Source organism: Lathamus discolor, chromosome 7, assembly GCF_037157495.1.
Source record: "Lathamus discolor isolate bLatDis1 chromosome 7, bLatDis1.hap1, whole genome shotgun sequence".
Classification (NCBI taxonomy): Eukaryota; Metazoa; Chordata; class Aves; order Psittaciformes; family Psittacidae; genus Lathamus; species Lathamus discolor.
The window spans coordinates 23,333,470-23,355,690 of record NC_088890.1 but is presented as its reverse complement, the minus strand read 5'-3'; the positions used below and the strand labels follow the sequence as shown (position 1 = coordinate 23,355,690).

The window sequence follows — 22,221 nt, the reverse complement described above, 5'->3', positions numbered from 1 at the left end:
AAATTGTGGACGCGATGTGACGAGGTTGAAGCCAGATTTGGGCGAGTGCCCCTGGTTTCCCAGCGCTGCAATAAAGCACCTCATATAACCATTCCGGTGGTTATGTGTTTAATCTTACGCTAACATTTTGGCGACCCAGATGGGACCTCGCGGGCATTGCTGAGGCAGATCGCGTTTCGACCCCGCTCCAGCCGGCACCGAGAGATTCTCGGGGAGCTATCGACCGCGACCGACCTCTGCTGCTCACGACGGGCCTCTGACATGGTAAGAAAGGTGCTTTATTTAAGTTACAGAACCAGTTTCTAGTAAAAGTATGGTGTATTGACCTTTGGTAAGGTCTGGTAAAAGCCTGCCTGTTATACGCAGCGAAAAGCTGCGTTTGGCTGGGCTAGTAGTAAAAGCCTGCCTGTTACACGCAGCGAAAAGCTGCGTTTGGCTGGGCTAGTAGTAAAGCCTGCCTGTTAGACGCGGTGAAAGCTGCGCTTGGTTGGGGCTAGAGAGCTCTCGGGGTAAAAGCCTAGGCGCCGTCCGTTAGACAGTAGCGAAAGCTCTGCAGGTTTGGCAAACGTGGTTATGGTATTGGTATTTGTGCTGCGGGATCAGCATCTGTCTGTATAAGTTTTGTAATATAGTGGTGTGTGTGTGTGTGAGAGAGGAGCCTGTTTAGAAATCATCTTGTAATTATAAAATGTCGCCAATTCCTAAATCATCTCCTTTAGGTTGTATTTTAAGCCATTGGAAGGAGGGTGGATTTGGGCAGAGTATGCGGAAAAGCAAACTAATTGATTATTGCAATGTATGGTGGACGCAGTATGAATTAGAAGACCAGGAAAAATGGCCTGAAAATGGAACCTTACAATATAATACTATTTTGCAGTTGATGTTATATTATAAAAGGGAAGGAAAATGGGATGAAGTACCGTATGTGGATCTTTTCTTTATCTCAAGAAACAATGATAAGTGGCAGAAATCTTGCGGAATAATGGTTGTTAAAACAAGCAATGCTGAAAATGCAGGGAGTGTGCTGGAGAAAAGGAATGTGTGAAATGCCTTGCCATGAGAAATAGTCGGCGACATCAAAGGGACGAGGAAGATCCTGGTTTGTTAGTAGCTCCGCTAGTGATAAATGAGGAAAGGGGGGAGGGGGGAGGAAAGTGATAGCGATCTCAAGAGTGAAGAAGAGTGTGAAAATGGAGGAGATCGAGAGAGAAATTCCCCCGTCACCCCAGTCTCACACAGAACTCGTCGGAGGGGAGGGCGAGAAGGAAACACACAGCTTCAAGCAGCTAGTGCGGTCCTTGCCCCTTTAAGACAGGGGGTTGGAGTTGAAGGACCAGTGTATGTTAAAATACCTTTCTCCCCTGGGGATTTGGTTATGTGGAAACAATCGGCAGGAACATATAGAGAAAATCCTGATAAAGTAGCTCGAGTGATAAAGATGATTATGAAAACACATTGATGTATTTGTGCCACATATGGTAACCACTGTTCTGGAACAAAAAGGGGGGCATTGGTTGTCCCCTAGCCGGATGATGAAATATCAGGCAATCCTAATGGAACAGGATGATATAAGCTTGAAAACTACTAACCTGTTAAACTCAGCAGCTTTTCTAGGAACAGACCTAAAAGAAGGAACCCTCGAACATGATTGTGTAGAAATCATTGAACATACATATGCAACCAGAGCAGACTTGAAGGATGCACCTCTAGAACAACCGGACTGGGAACTCTTTACAGATGGCAGCAGCTTTGTGGAGAACGGGACACGATACTCAGGATATGCTGTGACAACTCAGCAAAAGGTAATCGAAGGAACGTCAGCCCAAAAGCAGAATTGATAGCTCTTACAAGAGCATTGGAGCTGAGCAACGACAAAAAGGTAAATATATGGACAGACTCAAAATATCCATTTGGTGTAGTACTTATTCAGGGAGCATTATGGAAAGAACGAGGACTTTTGTCTTCACAAGGGACTAACATAAAATATCAGAAAGAAATTTTAGAATTAATAATTGCTGTGCAAAGACCTAAACAAGTAGCCATCATGCATTGCAAGGCACATCAAGGAGGAACTTCAAAGGTATCTGAAGGAAATACACTAGCAGATCAGACAGCCCGCCAAGTAGCCTGGGAGGTGTGGAATATGATGGCTTTAATACCTCTGAAGGTAAGCCCACTCCACACCTATCTTTCACAAAGCCCAAACTATTCAACAGAAGATAAAAATTAGCAGGACTCTTAAAGGCCCAAAAGAATTCTGAAGGGTGGTATGTAACAACAACGGGACAAGTAATAGTGCCACCTGCAATAATGCGAAAGATTCTACAAACTGAACATCAAAAATGTCATTGGGGTGCAGAAGCATTGGTAACTTATCTAAAACGAGGAATAATTTCCACACAGATGTTAACTATGGCAAAATCAGTGGGATCAAAATGTGAAATCTGTTTGAAAAACAATCCAGTAGTAAAAAGACAAATTGAGATGGGAAGAATTAGGATAGGAATGGAACCAGGAGATTATTGGCAGGTTGATTTTGCAGAACTACCAAAGGTACAAGGGTACAAATATCTATTAGTAGCGGTTGACACTTTTTCTGGATGGCCAGAGGCCTTTCCCTGTCGCACCAATCAGGCAAAAGAAGTAGTGAAATGGTTGCTTAGAGAAATCATCCCGCGATTTGGAGTCCCTTTAGGTATATCATCAGATAGGGGTTCACATTTTATTGCAACCGTAGTACAAGAAGTTAGTAAACTATTAGGAATATTATGGAACTTACACACTCCTTGGAGGCCCCAATCTAGTGGACAGGTAGAAAAGATGTTTTGACACAACTTAAAGCAGGATGCCATTCTGATTTGCAAGTTCACAGATACCTTTCTGACAGGACCAATGCCAACAAAGAAAGGATTCAGAGATTTGAATTTACAATTGCAGGCAACAACCAAAATGACCTTGCAGAACAGAATGGCATTAGACATGTTGTTACTTAAGGAACATGGTGTTTGTGGATATTTAAAAGATAGAGTAGATCACTGCTGTATTCACATTCCTAATGTGACTGCAGATATAGAACATGACATCTCCCAACTAAACAGCATTGAACAAGAAATAGAAAAAGAAAAGGAATATATTGAACAAAATTGGGTTGGAGCACTGTTTGATGGTTTGGGCCTTCACCTCACGGGATGGGTTCGTTCCCTCGTGCAGACCATAATCATGGTACTAATTGTATTTCTGATGATCTACCTAATGTATCTGTGTATCCAAAAGGAAATAGCCAGGAACAACGCATGGACTCATCGAATTATAGGAGCAGTGACCAGAGACCACTCAATATCTGACACCTCCTCCTACTTATTAGGAAACAGCTATCTAAAGGAATGAAAATACTTACTTAAATAAGTGAAGTATTTTCAAAGGAGGGAAATGTTGGAAAGAGCAGAATTTTGTATGATAAAACAATTGTATAAAATAGTAAAAATTATTATGTTTGAGAAATTTATAAATTAATAGTGAGGTTTTGTATATTAGAAAATGCTGTGACTTCGTGGTTTTGTATCACGGCGGTTCTAATGTTGCAATATATCACAGCTGTCTTGTACCCAATGCTACAAAAACATAGCATAACCAAATATGGTAAAAGGAGTATAAAAGGATTTAGAAAAGTATGTACTGGAGACTATACCCAAGTGGAACCTGTGTATAAGATAGCTGGAAGAGCATACCAGAAAGAAGATAAGAGGGTGCTAACGTTTGGAATATACTCAAGTGGGGGAAAGGTGAAAAGGACAACCTGAGGAAGACTTCTTACTTCATCTGAGGAAGACTCTTACTTCATCGGAACGACCACCAGAGGGGGCCGCGCAAGCGCAGAAGAGGCTGATGTTGTAATAGATGGATATGGCAATCCCTAATGCATATGTATTAGTTAAATGTTGTAACCTATGATGAATATGTATTAACTGTGAAACTTTTAGGATATAAATTGTGGACGCGATGTGACGAGGTTGAAGCCAGATTTGGGCGAGTGCCCCTGGTTTCCCAGCGCTGCAATAAAGCACCTCATATAACCATTCCGGTGGTTATGTGTTTAATCTTACGCTAACAGGATGATTATTATTATGGTAAAAGGGGCGACTGGCCAAAGTGAAAAGGCTTATTTTTGTAAACCATTAAAATATCAATTGGGAAAACAATGGGGCATCCATAAGTTTTTGTATATGTCTAACTCCCCAAAAGCTCTTTTGGGGAGAGATTTGTTAGAACACTTGGGATCGATCATTACTTTCAAAGGAGGCGAGATCACTTTAAAAGTAAACGACCAACAGTATATAGAGATGTTAAAGCTTAGTTTTGATCACTAATCACGTAGAGGGAGAAGTGAGGGAAGATACACTGGATCAGGTATTCCCAGGGGTATGGGGTACAAGCATACCTGGAAGGGCCAAAAATGCACCCCCGATACAGATTAAGCTCAAGGAGGGAAAACAGCCAGTCAGGAATAAACAATACCCCCTGAAAAGGGAAGATAGGGAAGGAATTTGCCCAATGATTGAAAAGTTCCTACAGCTAGGACTGCTAAAAGAGTGCCAATCTGATTTTAACACCCCTATTTTACCTGTTCGTAAACCTGATGGGTCATACTGAGTGGTACAGGACTTACGGGCTGTTAACAAAATAACTGAGTATCCTTACCCTGTAGTAGCAAATTCATACACTTTGCTAACATGCTTAACACCAGAGCTAACTTGGTTTACCGGTCTAGATTTGAAGGATGTTTTCTTTTGCCTCCCTCTCCAGGAAGCCAGCCAGAAAATCTTTGCATTTGAATGGGAAAGCCCTAAGAGCGGGTGAAAAATCCAGCTCAGGTGGACGGTGTTGCCTCAGGGATGTAAGAACAGTCCCACCCTGTTTGGAGAACAACTTTCAAAAGACTTAGAGTCCTGGGAAGCCCCATCGAAGAAGGGAAGTTATTGCAGTACATAGATGACATCCTAATAGCTACCCAGACAGAAGAGGCCTTTGTGGCCTGGACAGTGTGACGGGATGGTGTAGATTGTGGATCTACCATCATGGACTAATTGTTAAGCCTCTATATGAACTAATCGTAAAAGACAACAAGAACCTTCAGTGGACAAAAGGAGCCACTTGAGCCTTCCACCAATTAAAAACAACCGCCTTGATGTCGGCACCAGCCTTAGGACTCCCAGATGTGAGTAAACCGTTCTTTCTTTTCTCCCATGAGAAACTAGGAATTGCCTTAGGGATACTAGCACAGGACTTGGGCCTGTACCAGCGAGCAGTTACTTAGTTTTCTAAGCAATTGGACTCTGCAGCCGAAGGATGGCCTGGATGCTCAGAGCCGTTGCAGCAGTTGTACTAAACATCCAAGAAGCACGCAAATTCACCTTGGGCCAGAAAACTACTATGCTGGTGTCCCATACAGTGTCAGCAGTGCTGAAAGTGAAAGGTGGGCACTGGCTTTCCCCACAAAGGTTTCTGAAATATCAAGCCATCATGGTGGAGCAAGATGATGTAGAGACAGTGGTAACTAACATTGTCAACCCAGCTTCTTTGCTCAGCAGAAATGAGGGAGAACCAGTACACCACGATTGCCTGGAGACTATTGAGGCCACATATTCCAGTTGTCCGGAACTGAAAGATACCCCTTTAGATGACGCAGAAACCTGGTTTACTGATGGGAGCAGTTATGTCATCAGTGGAAAAAATGGCGTGCTGGATATGCAGTTAGGTAATAGAATCCTTACCATTACCCATAAACACCTCTGCACAGAAGGTGGAACTGATTGCTCTGACTAGAGCTCTGGAACTGGCAAAAGGAAAAAGCATAAACGTCTATACAGACTCAAGATGCGCATTTGGAGTTGTGCATGCACATGGCGCCATTTGGAAGGAGAAGACTGTTGAATTCACAAGCTAAAAACATTAAACATGCACAAGAAATATTGAGACTGTTGGAAGTGGTCCAACTACCTAAGAAGGTGGCAATTATGCACATCAAGGCACACCAGGAGGTGAGCTCAGAATTAGAGGAAGGAAATGAGCTGGAGGACAGAGAGGCAAAAGAAGTGGCAAAAGGTGAGATAACAAATGAAGGAGCTTTAATTCCTGATGGGAAGATTTCCCTGGAAGGTAAACCAAACTATAATAAGGAAGATCAGAAATTGATTGTAGATAAAGATGGAATATTTAATGAGGAATGGTGGCCTAGTACACCACAGGGGAGGATAATTGTCCCCTCATCTTTGTTACGGTTCTTAGTGAAGAATGAACATCAAAAAACACACTGGGAAGTGGATGCCTTGCATAAATATTTGATAAGCAAAATTATGGCTAGAAATCTGTACACTACTATCCAACAAGTAACCTGCCAGTGTGATCTCTGCCTCCAAACAATCCCCAAAAGTAATCCTAAACCCAAAACGGGTCAAATTGGGAGGGGCAACAGACCAGGACAACAGTGGCAGATCGACTTTACAGAACTGCCGAGAAAAGGGGGGTTGTCGTGGTTTGAACCCAACCACAAACCTCTTTTACTCACTCCCCCCCTTCTTGCCCTCCCCCTGCTCCTGGAGGGACGGAGAGAAGAATCGAAAAGAATGCAACTCCCACGGGTTGAGATAAGAACAGTTTAGTAACTAAGGTATAACACAAATCACTACTGCTGCCACCAATAATAATAAGGATAAAGGAAATAACAAGAGGAAAGAATACAACACCTCAGCACCAGCCGACCGATAACTCGCCCCACTCCCCCCAGCTGAGCACCGACCGATACCTCCTCCAACCCTGCAGTCCCTCTACCCCTTCCGGCTCCCTCTAAGTTACATCCTGGGCATGACGTGCTGTGGTATGGAATACCTCTTTGGCTAGTTTGGGTCAGGTGTCCTGTCTCTGCTTCCTCCCGGCCTCCCCTCCTCCCTGGCAGAGCATGAGGCTCAGAAAATCCTTGGCCAGACCAAACATTCGAGCAGCAACTGAAAACATCGGCGTTATCACCACTGCTCCAAGGCCAAAAGATCAAAACACAGCACTGTACTAGCTCCTAAGAAGGAGAAAAATGACTGCTGCTGCTCAAAACCAGGACATTATCCACCCCTTATTCCATACCATTCACGTCATGCTCAGATCCCACATCTTCAATATGCCATCACTCTTACATATATATATATACATCTACATATACACAGAGAAAAACATCATTTCTTAGTGCATGGACCTATAAAGCTGCTGAGTCCATCTGGTCCATGATGTCAGGCTCCATCTCTTGTTACAGTCTCTCAGAGCAGGAGAGGCTGTGTGCAGTGTTCACACTCATGAATAACCTGGGCAATAGTGTCCATTGCTAAGTCCACCCCTCGATCATGAGTCCATCTCTATGTTGCATCTCTGCCCTGATGGCCTGAAGTGTCATGGCCCACCAGGCTCGAAATAATTCACTGTCCCCTTCAGCAGTTTCTGCAGCTTGTTGCTGGGGACTCCATACAGCTGCCTTCCATCTCCAATGCTTCCAAAGCACTGGAGGGGCCCAGTGGACCAGGTACTCGCTCATACTGTCCCACACACCCTGCCACTCACGGCTGTTCAGCCTTGGGGAAGATCTCTTGGTCCTCCCATATTGTTGTCTAACCCCAGACAAGAAGCAAACCTGACTCTGCTTAACTTCTGAGATCAGACAAAATGGCCGTGGGTTGAACACGCTCTGTGTATGTGCCAGCATGCTGATCCCCATCACAATCAGCAGGCAGGTCCCAAGGGTACCCACAGGCCATTCAAACCCTTCAGAACTCTCCAGTGATGCTGCTGTACTTGTCCCTGGGGCTGCTGTAGCTGCTGTGCTTGCCGGCTCTCCCACCACCAGCTTCTCTCTTCCTGGGTGCAGCTCTTCCTCCTCTGCCCTGCTGGGAAATGCTGCGTGGGCTCCTGCATCCTCCTGGGGCTCGGCGGGCGGCTGCCGGGGGACGCTCTCGGCCGCCGCGGGGCTGGGCTCCTCCGCGGGGCTCGACTCCTCGGCCGCCTCCTCCCGCTGCTCGGCAGCCGCCTTCCTCCCGGGCTCGGGCCCCGCTCCCGCCGCCGCCTGGTCCCCGGGGCCGCTCTCCCGGGCCGCTTCGGCCGCCGCCGGCTCCCGGGGCCGCTCCCCCTCGGCTCCCCGCAGCCTCACAAAGATGGAGGTGAGGACAAGGGCCAGGGCGGTGAAGAGCAGCGGGACGGCCGGGTACAAGTCCACGGCCACATCCATCTCTCCCTGCTGCTGGAGCCCAACCGTATTACAAGCCATTGCCATAAAGTACAGTGAAACAAAAACCTTAGCCCAAGCCCCACACTTGATAAACACGAACACAGGGAATACCGGCTCTATGTAATGTACTACATTCTGAAGCGCTGAGAGCAAGAGAAACAACTTTGAGAGCCAATAAATCAGCACTGTGACGACTATTAATCTGATCATCTCCGTCGTTATCTCAACCCTTCGTGCCCCACGTTGGGCGCCAAAAAGAACTGTCGTGGTTTGAACCCAACCACAAACCTCTTTTACTCACTCCCCCCCTTCTTGCCCTCCCCCTGCTCCTGGAGGGACGGAGAGAAGAATCGAAAAGAATGCAACTCCCACGGGTTGAGATAAGAACAGTTTAGTAACTAAGGTATAACACAAATCACTACTGCTGCCACCAATAATAATAAGGATAAAGGAAATAACAAGAGGAAAGAATACAACACCTCAGCACCAGCCGACCGATAACTCGCCCCACTCCCCCCAGCCGAGCACCGACCGATACCTCCTCCAACCCTGCAGTCCCTCTACCCCTTCCGGGTCACTCTAAGTTACATCCTGGGCATGACGTGCTGTGGTATGGAATACCTCTTTGGCTAGTTTGGGTCGGTGTCCTGTCTCTGCTTCCTCCCGGCCTCCCCTCCTCCCTGGCAGAGCATGAGGCTCAGAAAATCCTTGGCCAGACCAAACATTCGAGCAGCAACTGAAAACATCGGCGTTATCACCACTGCTCCAAGGCCAAAAGATCAAAACACAGCACTGCACTAGCTCCTAAGAAGGAGAAAAATGACTGCTGCTGCTCAACCCAGGACAGGGGTATAGATATTTGTTGGTATTAACGGATACCTTTTCAGATTGTCCAGAAGCCTTTCCAACTAGAACTGTGAAAGCTTGAGAAGAAAAGCAATTGATGCTAAGGACATATGCCTCGATACAGAACAAGGCATTTGTCATTTTGAAATCCATCCACACATTACTCAAAGGACTGTACTTGTATATTTATAGTACTTGTATATATTGTATATATGTGTGTGCTCAAGAACTGCTTGTGCTTTTGTGAGCATAGATAATGATAATGAAATCGTGACTGTTAAGAATCATTCTAATTTTTGTATTTGTTATTTTACTAAGGTCACTGAGTGTGACTTTACATATTCAGCACCAGTTGTATCCCACCAACTGATAAAATCAATTACACAATGTACCACGAGCTATTACTTACCCCCACTAGAATGGACCTTACGTTGGTAAGACAATAGAACATCCAGACCTGGTAAATATAATAAGAGGGGTCCAGGAAAATGGAAAGAAAACTTTAATTATTGTCCATCATGACACGGAAGAAATAAGCAGAGTTCTATTAAGGGTAGGACAAGATACAAGCCACCATTGGTGGGATGTACTTTTCGGATGGTCACCAGCTGCAACTGGTATACTGAATACGTTGTGTCACCCCATTGTTGTCCTTCTAATATTAGTTAGTATTAGTTTCATATTGTCTATTGGATTATTTGTTTGGAACTGGTGAATGTTACAACGCATAATAATTTTGACCTCTCTATCAAATGCACATGGTAAGGTGCTGAGAGATACCTTCCGCAGGTGTCGGTCGAAAGAGGAACTTGTCTGAAGGGTAAAAGAATTTACTCAGTTTATAGAAAACAGGGGGACAGATGCAGATGGTTGCCCCAGTGTACAGGGGGGTTGTGCAAGGGGGTTGTACAAGGGGGGGTTTAAAGGAATTTTGCTTGTTTAACAGAAAGTATTGTTTGCAAATACCTATCATGCTTGCCATGCAGTACCAGGACAATAAGCTACTCATAAGGGGGAGAAACAGACTGGTAAGGGGGAGACACAGACAGCTTTGCGGTTTGAACTTTGACCAGACTCCTAAAGAACGTGTGACGGCTAGAGGTGAAAAGTTCAGGCTCGAGGAAGACTCGTTTACTTCCTCCTGAAGACCACTACTCACAAGAAGACTCATTTACTTCAACTTGAGACCCTCGCCCACGACCACTAGGAGGCACTGCAAAGGGCTTCTTAGCTCATTCTAATATAAAGCGGGGATAGGACATGAATATGTATAGGCATGTTGTGCAACCTCATGCATATATATAACTTTAGAGGATAAATGTAAAGGGAAAAGATGCTGAGGCACGCATGCCTTTGGAGGAGCTATCCCCCATGCATCTCAGCGCTGAATAAAAGCACACCTACTTTACAACTTTAATGTTGTGCAGTCTATCCGCGTATCAAGTGCTAAAAGCACAGATCGATTCAGCTGGGTTCTGGGTCACACCCTGTCTCCTTTATGTTACTGCTACCAGTGAGCTGGCTGCTTGACAGCTTTGTCCCCCCTGTGCTGTGACCTCTCTGTGTGCTTCTTGCTTCTCGACCAGCCTACACAGCTTCAGCAGCCTTATGAGTTTTCTTTTATAAACTTGATGCTCCTCATTGAGTACCCTTACATATCTTGTCATTGAGTGCCCTTAATATAGCAGAAGAAAATAACAGTGAGCTCAGACCTACTGTGAATTCTTTAGGGGATTTTTGAAGTTTTTCCTTAATCCTAAAAACTAGAAAATGCCTCCAAAATGCCTCAGTCTCTACAAAAGGGGAATATTGTGTTCAGAACAGGGCTAAATGAGTGAAAGACTTAACAGCTATTTCTCACCTCGTTGAGGACTTAACAGTGCAATGGACATGTCAAAGGGTCCTCAAGAAATGTAATTTACAATTGGGCTTCCTTGATGTGGGGAAAATGCTCTATTTTTAACTTATGGGTCATCTATTGAGTGACATTAAGTCATCCAAAATAGATGCAATTCTGTCCCAGATATGAGGTGCCACAGAATTGTGCTTTCTTGGAAATAGAAACTTTTGGAAGTGACTTTTACATGAGCCTTGTCTTAAATCAAAAGCGGATCTGATGCACTTCCCAGAGGCTTGCTTTGTATTAGGAAAACTGGCACTGTCAGGAAGTTGTTCTAGTGAGGAAATCATCTGACTGAGAAATGCTGCCTCATTTTTTCTTCCAAATTATTTCTTAAGCAAAAATGACAGAGAAGGAGGTGCCAGCAGCATCCTGGGATTCTGGCAAGTTGCAGGGGGGTGCAGAGACACTCTTCAAAGGCACCAAAGCTGTTATGTCCCATTGGTGTTATAAAAGCATCCTCCCTGGCACCAGAACTGACCCACTAATTTTACCCATGTCAATGAACTGACTTCATGTGTGTAAGAGTCCAGCCAAAAGCAGGCTTTAGCTATGCCTGTCTCACTTCAGAGCTTATGAGAAGAGGGAAAATAAATTAACTTCTTTTCTCACACTGGTGGAAGTAAGTAGAAGTACAGAGAAAATGAAATCTGTCCCAGCCAAAGTACTGCTGCATTTCTGGATGTATACATAACTGTATAACTCTCCTGCAGTTGACCTTTGGCACCTGCATCCCTTTTGAGTAGGGGAAAATTAAGGGGGGTGGCGGGGAGAGAGAGAGAGAGCAATAGCATTGCAGAGATCTGCTTGGTTATACTGGTACACCCCACCGACAAACTCTTGTTTTGTTTCTGTTTAAACATGTGCCTAAATGATTTATCTAAAATGAAACAGGCATGGTTTACATTCAAATAAGGGCACATTTACCTCATCAGAAAATAAGTCAGTAATGGTAGTTCATTTACTGCTCCTCAATCAGATCTGCAAAGATAATTTATAAAGGAATATTGATGGTCAGGAGTAAAGGCCTGGATGACTGTGACCAAAGGTGGTATGGGCGTGTTACTTTCCTTGTGCATTAGAGCTGTTGTAAAGAATTCATCAGACCAGATTCTGAACAACCTGATCTAGTTGAAGATGTCCCTGCTCATTGCAAGGGGGTTGGACTTGTTAAGATTTGAAGGCCCCTTCCAACCTGCTATTCATTAATTCATGTTCAGCAGCATGAAGTATAAAGATTATCCTTTACTGCAATTTCAGCCACCTGGGATGACCAGGCCCTTTCAGCAGACACACAGGAGAGGCTTCCTCTGGTGAATGAGACCAAGGAAGAAAAATGTTGAAAAGCAAGAGGGCACAGCATGGTCTAGAGAAGCTGTAGGTAGCTCTGAGGGAGGTGCTGGGCTTGCTGTGCAGTGGAAAGGAGGAGAAAGCAGGGAGAGGTCTGGGGGAGGTGTGGGAAAATACTACCTTCCTCTCAGGCTTGTTTCCCCCCAGGGCAGAGCAAGGAAGTATCCTGAGCATCTGCTCTGAGCTACGCCCAGCAGATGGTTTGCCAGACATACTGTTGCTTGGACCTTCCAGACATTCCTCCTTTGCAGCTCCTGGCAGTAGGACAAGTGCTTATCAGGTTGGATATCCAACTGCTCGGGTCAAGGAGAAATCCCTGCTCCCAAATCCAGCCCAGGCATTTCATAAGATGGCCAAAGCTAAGTCGCCTCTTTCTCCTGATGCTTAGACATCTGAAGACTTTGGTTTCACGACAAACATCTCATAATTTCTGTGCTCTTTTCTGGCAGGCAAGTGCTCTCTCCAGCAGCTTTTTGCCAGGAACTTGACAGACTCTTGAAAATCTGTATTTTCAAGCCACCTGGGCCTTTCAAGTTCTTATTTTGAAGCATGTTTTAAGAGCAGTCATTTCCATACCTTATGCAAACATCTAGTCAGTCCCAAAGTGTCTTTACCCCTAAAGGTTGTTTTTCTTTTTTTCTTAAATAGAAAATGAGAGAAGGATTTGGGGACTGCTTGCCAGGGTTTCTTATGGTTGTGTCAGGCCAGTTTAAAGATATTTTTATTCTGATTTTGCTATAGCTGAGCTGTACACAAATGCAGTGGATAAAAGGAGAATGAAAAAATTATGCTGTACCACCTTATTATGGTACACTTGAACTGATCCAAATGAAGATACAAAAAGAAAGGCATTTTTAAGGATTCTCATGTCTGCATAGGTAAGGTTGGCCTTCCACATTCATTCAGCAGGGATTATCAGAAAATTCAGCTTGTTTGAAGCTGATCATACCTGCAGATACCTGAACGTTTTGCAGCACTAGACTAAAGCACCTACCTGCTTGGGGTCTGGACTCAGGTTAAATAAAACTAGCATTGCATAGCATTGCAGGGCTTTGTCTTTGCTGTGATTTTTCCACTGGGGAAACATTTTTCTGTAGGTTAACTACCACAAGAAGAAAGACTATCCAGCTTTATTTTAGTATTCAAGATGGTTCTTGTGTAATTCTACCACCTTGTGCTCAGTGGTTAGCCTTAAAATCACAGTAGAAGACTGACTTTGTGCCTTCTCTACCTATTGTGTAAGGTTTATAGCACCACTGTGACACCTCGAATCAGGGGGTAACAGCTGGTAAACGTTTGCATTAATGGAGTCTGGGGACAATGAACTGCACCAAAATGGGCAGTGGCCTCTGACTGTGCCCAGGAAGAGGTGATGGGCACCCACCAGGCTGCACAAGTGCGTGCAGTCATCACAAGCTTTTATTATGCTGCATCATTACCTTGAACAATTATGGGAAACGTAGCTTTGACAAGCCACTTCACTTTTCTAAAACTGTGCAGAAATGCTTTTGAAACAGTTATTACAATATTTATAATTGTTGGTGGATATTTGCCTTTGCATCTTGGGCAATTTATCAAAACAGCAAAGTGTTAAACTTAGCAACGCCATCTTAGTTTTAAGAATGACCTTGAAAACAAACAATTACCCAGTGAAGACACTTGTGCTATGATGAGCTGACGAACTCACCTCTATTAATCCCCAAAGCTGGTCAGGTCTCACAATTTACTTGTAAACACAGCAATATTCAGGATGTGAACTGAAGCTCCATGTCCTGAGAGCATGTCATTACATGCAGATTTCAAGATTTCAGTTTCAGAAAGGGAGGAGCGCAGAAGGGTAGCTGATTTGTTTGAGTCTGGAGTTGCAAAAAAAACCCACCTTAGCACAATGAAGGCTCAGAAAGTATGAGGCGCAAGAGAACAAGATAGAATTTATTATGTAAAAAAATCTTATTGATTAAACAGTTGTGCTGCATAGCAGGGGCAAACAAAAGAAAACATAAACAGCAAAATATTTGAGAAGAAATCATAATACTTTAAAACATAGTGGGGCAGAGAATCTGAGAGGCAATGTTTTTATTTTTCTTACTTGTGTTTAAAAAAGAATCAGGATGTTTAAACCCCTAGATACATTCTAGGTTGTACAGTGACCTGATGGCTGTGGGGGTACAGCAGCATAAATCCAGTGTAAGAGAGTGAAGACACCTTTACATAAGAATCTGGCTTTATGGAAATAGCACTGAACTTTTATTTTTCACATTAATTTCATCTGGAAATGGTGGGTTGCAGCTACTGCTATTTTAATGTGGGCATTTCTTGATAAATGCACAAAGGAGGCAGTTTTGAAGGCCACCAGAGCTTGAGCAGACCAGGAGTAGGAGATGGCATTGCCAGTTCAGCTGAGTGTGGTTGAGGCAGGATTTTAGGGGGTGAGGTCCAGTGAAGGTCCCCTGTCAGGCCTGGATCTCTGCCTCCATGTCACTCTTCCCCTGGTGGGTTTCAAGATATTCAGAGCTGGTGCAAGATTCCCACCACAGAGCTGTAGTATGGTTTGAGTTGGAAGAAGAGAAGTTTGTTTATTTCTATGTCCTTTATGATATATTTTTCTGCCTTCCTAGCATGTTGGCTACTCCCAGGGACAGCTGAGTTAAGGGATTAAAAGGAACTCTAAGGAAATATTACTGATTTTAAATGACCCTCAGTGATATCTCTGTTCTTCATGAGATGTACCTTTTCTCACTGAGGATATCTGTCAGAAGCACTTCTCAATACCCAAACCCCAAACTGCACAATTCGTGATGAAGTAACTACCTCTCTTTGGGGTGTAATTTGCCAATGCAGCACATTCCCTGGGAAGAAAAAAAAAAAAACAACAACGAAACCCAAACAAAAAGCAAAACCCAAAACCAACCAACCAACCAACCAACCAAAAAACCTCAACCAAATAGTAAATAGTTGAAGTCTCAAGTTTTGGGTAGAAGTTAGGAATGAGAAAAGAAAGCTGATGCAGCAGTGTGAGGCAGGGTGCTCTCCTCCACATCCTTAGCTGCTGTCAACCTACCAGTTCTCATACGGGGTAATGGAGCAAAAGTGTATTTCAATAGTTTCACATGAATATGGGGTTGCCTGGAGGTTTTACAGTCCTGCTGCCTCATGATCTGAATCTACTGAGGGCAATGTTATGTTCTGCACCAATCACAGGCAGCCCAGTTAGTGCCTATAAGTAACAGATACAGATTTTAAGTGGGCTTCAACACGTGCAGCTGACATGGGTTCAGAGGAACATAAAGACCTGACACCGTACCAATGCCGACATATTTATTACAGAGGGGGTATGTGACTATTTTCTGGCTTAAGCCAACCGATATTTATTTGCTATTAACAAAAAACTTCCCAGAGGAATTCTGAAAATATAAAGCTAAAAGAATTTGACATACACGACATAGGCTGAGAACATTGACTTGCTAGTTCTTCAATCCAGGTGACTGAGTGTTGCATTGCTGCTCATGAGACAAATACATCCCTGCATGTGAAGCACAGAGAACTTCAGGCAGTTTCAGGGCCCTGAAGAAGAAAAATTGGCTGAGCCAGTTTCACAAATAAGAGGCAGTATCCAGTCATTACACAGTTTATGAAAGGCATAAGGGTTCATATGTACCAGGACAGAGGGTGAGGAACACAGAAGCTGAAAGTAGTTTGAAAAACCCCACAGTTGCAGACAAGTTACTTTATGTTCTAGACCTTGTGGAGTGCTCAAACATGTAATTGCTTTTATTATTTTTGTCATGTGCTTACCAGTTTAGTGATGAGGGTGATGGTGGTGTGTGTGAAGCAGTTCTCTCCCCCGCCTGGGAGTAAAGCAGAGGCACATTCACATGGCCTCTATGGAGCTGCTTATGAATTGCAATGGTCCAACTAAGAGAGGTGTTGGGCTCTGTTCAGCCTTCATTATGGTTTAGAAATTAATGCTACCTGTGGTGGAGAATTGAATATCCCAGTTGCTGTCTGTTTGCTGCCATACTTGCCCAATAGTGTACCCTGTAGCAACAGCTGATCACATTGTCCTACTAGACTGGCAACTCTTTTTTCAAGAGTGTAATAAAGTTGCCCAAGTATTAGTCTCACAACTATTTATGCCAGTTGAATGTCCTGTGCCATTTCCCTCCTTCTATTGAGCAGTCCTGCAGTATGCAAGAGTCATGTCCTGTGGATGTGCTTCTCCTCAGGATGACACTGGGGAAGACAATTTTTGTTCTCTGTTGGTGGATGGAGAACTACTCGAAGCAGGAATGGCACTGAACATCTGAAACACGGGAATCAAGATGCTGACAGTCTTGCATCTGGAACTGGGGCTGACACCAGTACTTCTCATGTTAATTAACCTTTTATGCTTTCCACACTGGTATGGCCTACGATACCTTCTATTCTGGCAAATGGGAACCATCCCACCATAGCCATGATTTTATTCACATGTGGGACTTGCTATTATATCTCCCTTGCACAGTATTCACCTTTTTACATTCAACTGCTTCCAATGCCTCCTGACTTTCAGCCGTCATAGAATCATAGAATCCCAGACTGGTTTGGGTTGGAAAGGACCTTAAAGCTCATCCAGTTCCAATCCCTGCCGTGGGCAGGGACACCTAACACTAGAGCAGCTTGCTCCAAGCCCCTGTGTCCAACCTGGCCTTGGGCACTGCCAGGGATGGGGCAGCCACAGCTTCTCTGGGCACTCTGTGCCAGCGCCTCAGCACCCTCACAGGGAAAAGCTTCTGCCTAAGAGCTCATCTCAGTCTCCCCTGGGGCAGGTTAAAGCCATTCCCCTTGGCCTGTCCCTACAGGCCCTTGTCCCAAGCCCCTCTCCAGGTTCCCTGCAGCCCCTTCAGGCACTGGAGCTGCTCTCAGGTCTCCCCTTCAGGAGCCTTCTCTTCTCCAGGCTGCCCCAGCCCAGCTCTCTCAGCCTGGCTCCAGAGCAGAGCTGCTCCAGCCCTCGCAGCATCTCCATGGCCTCCTCTGGCCTCGCTCCAGCAGCTCCACGTCCCTCTTGTGCTGCTGCCCCAGAGCTGGATCAGGACTGCAGGGGGGGTCACCCCAGAGCACAGCAGAGGGGCAGGACACTGCTGCTCACGTTCTGGGGGTGCAGCCCAGCACACGGTGGGGCTCTGGGCTCAAGCGCACACTGAAGCCGGGTCATGGGGAGCTTCTTGTCAATCAACACCCCCAAGTTCTTCTCCTCCGTGTGGCTTTCAGTCCATTCTCCATCCATCCTGTGTTTGTGCTCGGGATGTCCGGCCCAGCCGCAGGCCCTTACATTGTACCATCCTGCAAGCAGTCGTCAGCGAGGAGCCCGCGCTGGGGATGTGTGCGTAGGGTACATTTTCTGCTGCACACTCTCCCTTGTGATGCTTTAGGGTTTATTTTCGATGCCGCGGCTGACGGCTGACCTCGTTCAGGACGATACGTGCTCCTCCCCGCAGAGCTTCCCCCGCGCTACTTAGCGGGCACAATCGCCGACGCCCAGCAGGGGCCGCTCTCCTCCCCCCTTACCTCCGCCTCCCCTCGTCGTGACGCTGGGAGTTGTAGTCCTACATACCGCCTCCCCGCTGGACTCGCCGGCCGCCGGACTACAACTCCCAGCGTGCCGCGGGGCGCCGGGCCGGCCGTTCCTTTTGTATGATTTCACTGCGGTCGGCGGTTGGGGTGAGCATTGCAGCAGCGGCGCTCGGGGAGCGGCGGTTCAGCGGGCGCTTCGCCCGCGGATGGCAGCCCGGGCGGGCCGCGCCATGGCTGTGCGTGGGTTGCGGTGCTGCTAGGAGCCGCACACGGGCTGCGTGTTCGCCTTCTCGCCCGCCCGCCCGCCGGCCGAGCCGGCTGGGAGCCGGCGGCTGCTCCCGTCGACATGTCGTTGGCCATGGAGGAAGAAGAATACTCCAAGCTGGTGATGGAATCGGAGCCCGAGTGGCTGCGGAGCGAGATCAAGCGGCTGTTCCAGGAGCTAGGCGAGACCACCCGAGAGAAGATTCAAGCGGCGGAGTACGGGCTGGCCGTACTGGAGGAGAAACAGCAGCTGAAGCAGCAGTACGAGGAGCTGGAGCTGGAGTACGAGACCATCCGCACCGAGATGGAGCAGCTAAAGGAGGTGAGGCGGCGCCGGGGGACCCCGGGGCAGGTACTCTGCGGGGCGGGCCCGGCCGCTGCGGGAAAAAGAGGCGAAGGCGGCTAGGGGAAGAGGGGAGCGGGGCAGGTCACCGTCAGTGGAGCCCGGGGCGATGGGCTGAGGGGCCCTGGGGCTGTGGTGGGGCACTCTGAGAGTCTGGGCTGCCGGCAGAATTCGGAGGAGGGCGACCAGGCCTCAGTCTTGCTGCCGGCGGGGCGGTCAAACCCTTCTCCAAGATGACAGCTCTTGGAGACAATTGATTTTCAGACCAGGAAAGTGGAAAAATAAAGGGGGGGGGGCGTTTGCGTATCTGCCTCTAACCCCCTGTGTTGTGCCGGGGGAATGTGCGAGGGAAGTGTGTAAATGCTTTTGTGTCTCTTCTCGGCCCGTCTTGCCTCAGGCTTTAGTGGCAGGTCGGCCTTCGGGCCGCAGGCAGGAGAGGAAGGCTGCTCTCGGCCGCCCCCGGCGAAGCGTTGTAGCGCTTCCCCGGCGGGGGCTGCCGGCAACGACGGCTCCTCCGAGCGGGGACCGAGCGGGCTGGGCCGGGACCGGGAGCCTCTGGAGGCTTTTGTGTGGAGGGAGGAATCCTGCTTTGGTGTCAGTAACTTCTTTACTGCGGACCACCACAAAAACTATATAGTGGGCTTTAGTCCACAGCTTTGCTCTGCTGGAGTTCCCTGGTGGTGGTGGTGAGGTTTTTTGTTTGGTTGGTTTGTTTGTTTTGGTTGTGGCTTGGTTTTTTTTTTTTTGTTTGTTTGTTTAAATATATACATGTTTTAAGGAAACTTCAGCTCTAATCTGTGTGGAGGAGTAAGGCTTGCCAGGAGAAATTCCGTTTTCTTAGGTCAGCTGGCTCAAAAACTTTTCTCATGCAAGGTGTTTTGCAGGTCTAGAACACTGAACAGTGCTGCCTCAGGAAGAGCTCTTTCAGAGTGTTATTTACTTCCCAGCATTTGTAGACACATGGTTAGCTCTCCTTGTGAGAGCATAGCTGAGCCCTTGCCAGTCTGCTACATAGCATGGCCCATGGGAACTTGTTTGCCTATACCTTGGTTATTCTGGTGATTGTTTCTGTGCAGGCAGATGCTTTACTGCTCTTCAACTGATTTAGGTCTTGCCTTGATTGCAGAAGATCTGATAAAGCCTAAGAGATGAATGTGTTTGGATTTACTTGACTGGTGCAAATTTTATCTAATGGCTCTTTAGCTCATTCAGTTGGAAATGGATTTGAAGTAACATCCCAATACACTGTTTCAAAGGTAAAGTTTTAAACTGACTTGTACAAATTCAGCTGAATCTGTGGATGTCTTTTCTTCCTGAGTGTCTTTTGGTCTTGTAAATAAAGCTTTAATCTGCTTTTATTATGTTACACAAGCATAAGCAAAAGAGGTTAATTACTTTGAATTACGTGGCTATAAACTTGTTAACTAAACGTGCAAGCCACATAAGACCAACATGGTTACAGCACCATATAGTAACAAAGATGCTGTGTAAAAGTCAAGGACAGAGGCAGTCTTGAAAAGAAGACGAGAACAATAGAATGGTATTAACAGGAAAGAAGTCAGTAAGCCCATTTGGTAGGTGGGATGGGAAACATGGCATCTAGAGGTGAACCTCATTCAGCACAGAAAAAGGCTTGAAGACAACTTCTTTTTGTTCTTATAGGGCAGCAACACTTCAGAAGATTGTAAAAGTTATTAAAAAAAAAAAGGAGGTAAAAAAATGGCAGGATCAGCAATGATTCACTCCTTTTTGCTTTTAATGTTTTGAAGGTTTTGCTTTGTGTGTGCATGTCTTGTTGTAATTAAGTCAAAACCTGGGAGGCAAACAATTCTGGGAACAGCTTGGACCCTGCTAGCTAGCCTACACAGGGAAAAAGCATTGCTCCTCTAGTTTTTCTTGGGATATTGTAGAAGAATCTGGTCTGCATTAGATCTTTTAAACCTTTAGCAGATGCATGAAGCATGTTGTCAGAGGAGGAGTTTGTCTTCTTTGCTGCTTGTGCAACTTCTTGCTTTTCCCAGGCACAGCTAGAGGAGTGTTGCATACAAGCCTTGCCACATGTCAAGCTCCAACCTAAAGGGACTCCACCTTGGGTTACCTGAGGTTGTTCTTGGGGAGGCAGGTGGTTAATGGTAGCATGTTAGACTAGAACAGGAATGCTTTCCTTCTCTTGCTTCTTAACTGTGACTTCAGGCTGCTTTTAAAATGCAGCAGTTCTAGTCTCTATAGATTTATTCTTTTCTACTGTATCTGGAGCCCTCAGTAGCACAAGGCCATGTTATGCTAAATGTTGTGCAAGCATACAAAGAAGTTTCCTGCACTGCTTGGGTGTTGTAGGTTTGGTTAAACTTTAATTTGTTTAATGTTATAAAGCACCCCATATCACGGCCCTGTTCATACTGTAGGTAAATGGGCTCCCAGTTTAGGAAATTTGTAATATAATTTACTGAAAGTACAGGCTGTTCTGCTACAGTCATCAGATCTTTCATAGCTTTCTGGTCAGGTTCTCCTACCTGTCTCCCATCCCTGACTTTGGCAGAATGTCATTGCCTTAACCTCCACAGTTTTATCCCTTTGGTAAGTGCAGATGGCATCCTCAGAGCTGTGCCCCATTTTATAAAGATGTCTGTGTGTATTCCCAGTGTTTGCAGTTCAGGTCCTCCTGGTGAAGCTGGGGAGCTGTTCTGTCCTGCACTGAGGGTCCACACCACCCTCTCTTTAGTCATGGTCCTTGATAAACTGTCAACTGTCCTGAGTTTGTCCCTTTTTCTGCTTTGTGTGCTGATTTGATCTCGGATCTTTTATGGTAATTTGTGCTGCATTTCTTCTATCATTTTGATTTGAGAGAGCTAAATTTAAATACAAACTGTCTTCCCAAGTAAACTTATTGATTATCTTGAGTCCTACCTTTGCCTTTGTAAAAGGGAATTGATTTCAAACTTTATTAAACTTTATACATGTGTTCCCTAACTCAAAGGAATAAGATACTAGCTTTCTTGGAATGACATCGTCACATTGTATGCGTATAATTTTTACTGCTGTTTTTTTTCGCTTCTATGAGATGTAGTAATGAAGAGTTGTTTCTGTAGGCTGTGTTCAACTAGTAAGTCATTTGGTAGCCTTTGTCTGCAGTAGTGCTAACTGTGTAAATTACAGGGCTTCTGACCTGTCTGAGCTGTCGAAGACAGGTAGGGCCAGCTCTTTGTTTGGTGCATCCCACAAAATTGATTGACTGGGGGTTCTGTTATTTGTGTTCCTGATGATTTGTAGGGGAATGTGGCATAGAATGTTAACTTGGATAGGGTACTGCTTAACTCAGTACTTTTGAGTTGCTTTTGAGATGTCAGTTAGATTGATAACTATGAGCTCAGTTATAAAACTGGCTGCTGTCCAAAGCTCCTTTCTGATTAGGTAGTTATATTGCATTGGTGGTTATAGACTTGCATTTAAATCCTTTGGGAAACATGGGTGTTACGAATTACTTAGTTCTGTAATATAAAAGTATGCAAATAGACTGTGGCTGTCCTAAGAGTCTAAAAGCATGTGTCGGTGCATCACAGTTAATGTGATGTATATAGCTTATACATGGTTTTTAAGGGGGGTAGGGGGTGGTTTATAAGGAGGGCTGGTAATGATCTGTAGGGTGACCTTATATCTGTTGGCTTTTTTATTTTTTTGCCTTTAAGGATCATGTATTAACTT

At 45.5% G+C, this 22,221-nt stretch overlaps 1 protein-coding gene and 1 long non-coding RNA gene across 6 annotated transcripts in view; both read left to right on the top strand.

Moving 5' to 3' along the window:
• The first annotated feature begins 270 nt into the window (after nucleotides 1-270).
• Nucleotides 271-4,199, top strand: LOC136018147 (uncharacterized). The gene is made up of 2 exons (XR_010614272.1): nucleotides 271-1,879; nucleotides 3,274-4,199. It is a non-coding gene; the product is annotated as an uncharacterized LOC136018147 (long non-coding RNA).
• Nucleotides 4,200-18,040: 13,841 nt separating this feature from the next.
• Nucleotides 18,041-22,221, top strand: part of BICD2 (BICD cargo adaptor 2) — a 98,887-nt gene continuing 94,706 nt past the window's right edge. For 4 of the 5 annotated variants that reach the window (XM_065687264.1, XM_065687261.1, XM_065687263.1 and 1 more), the window contains exon 1: nucleotides 18,042-18,498. In XM_065687264.1, the coding sequence (XP_065543336.1) occupies nucleotides 18,259-18,498 (240 nt within the window). In that variant the 5' untranslated portion in view covers nucleotides 18,042-18,258. Of the gene's footprint in view, nucleotides 18,499-22,221 lie in introns of all 5 variants that reach the window. The other variant, XM_065687260.1, reaches the window with a different exon arrangement.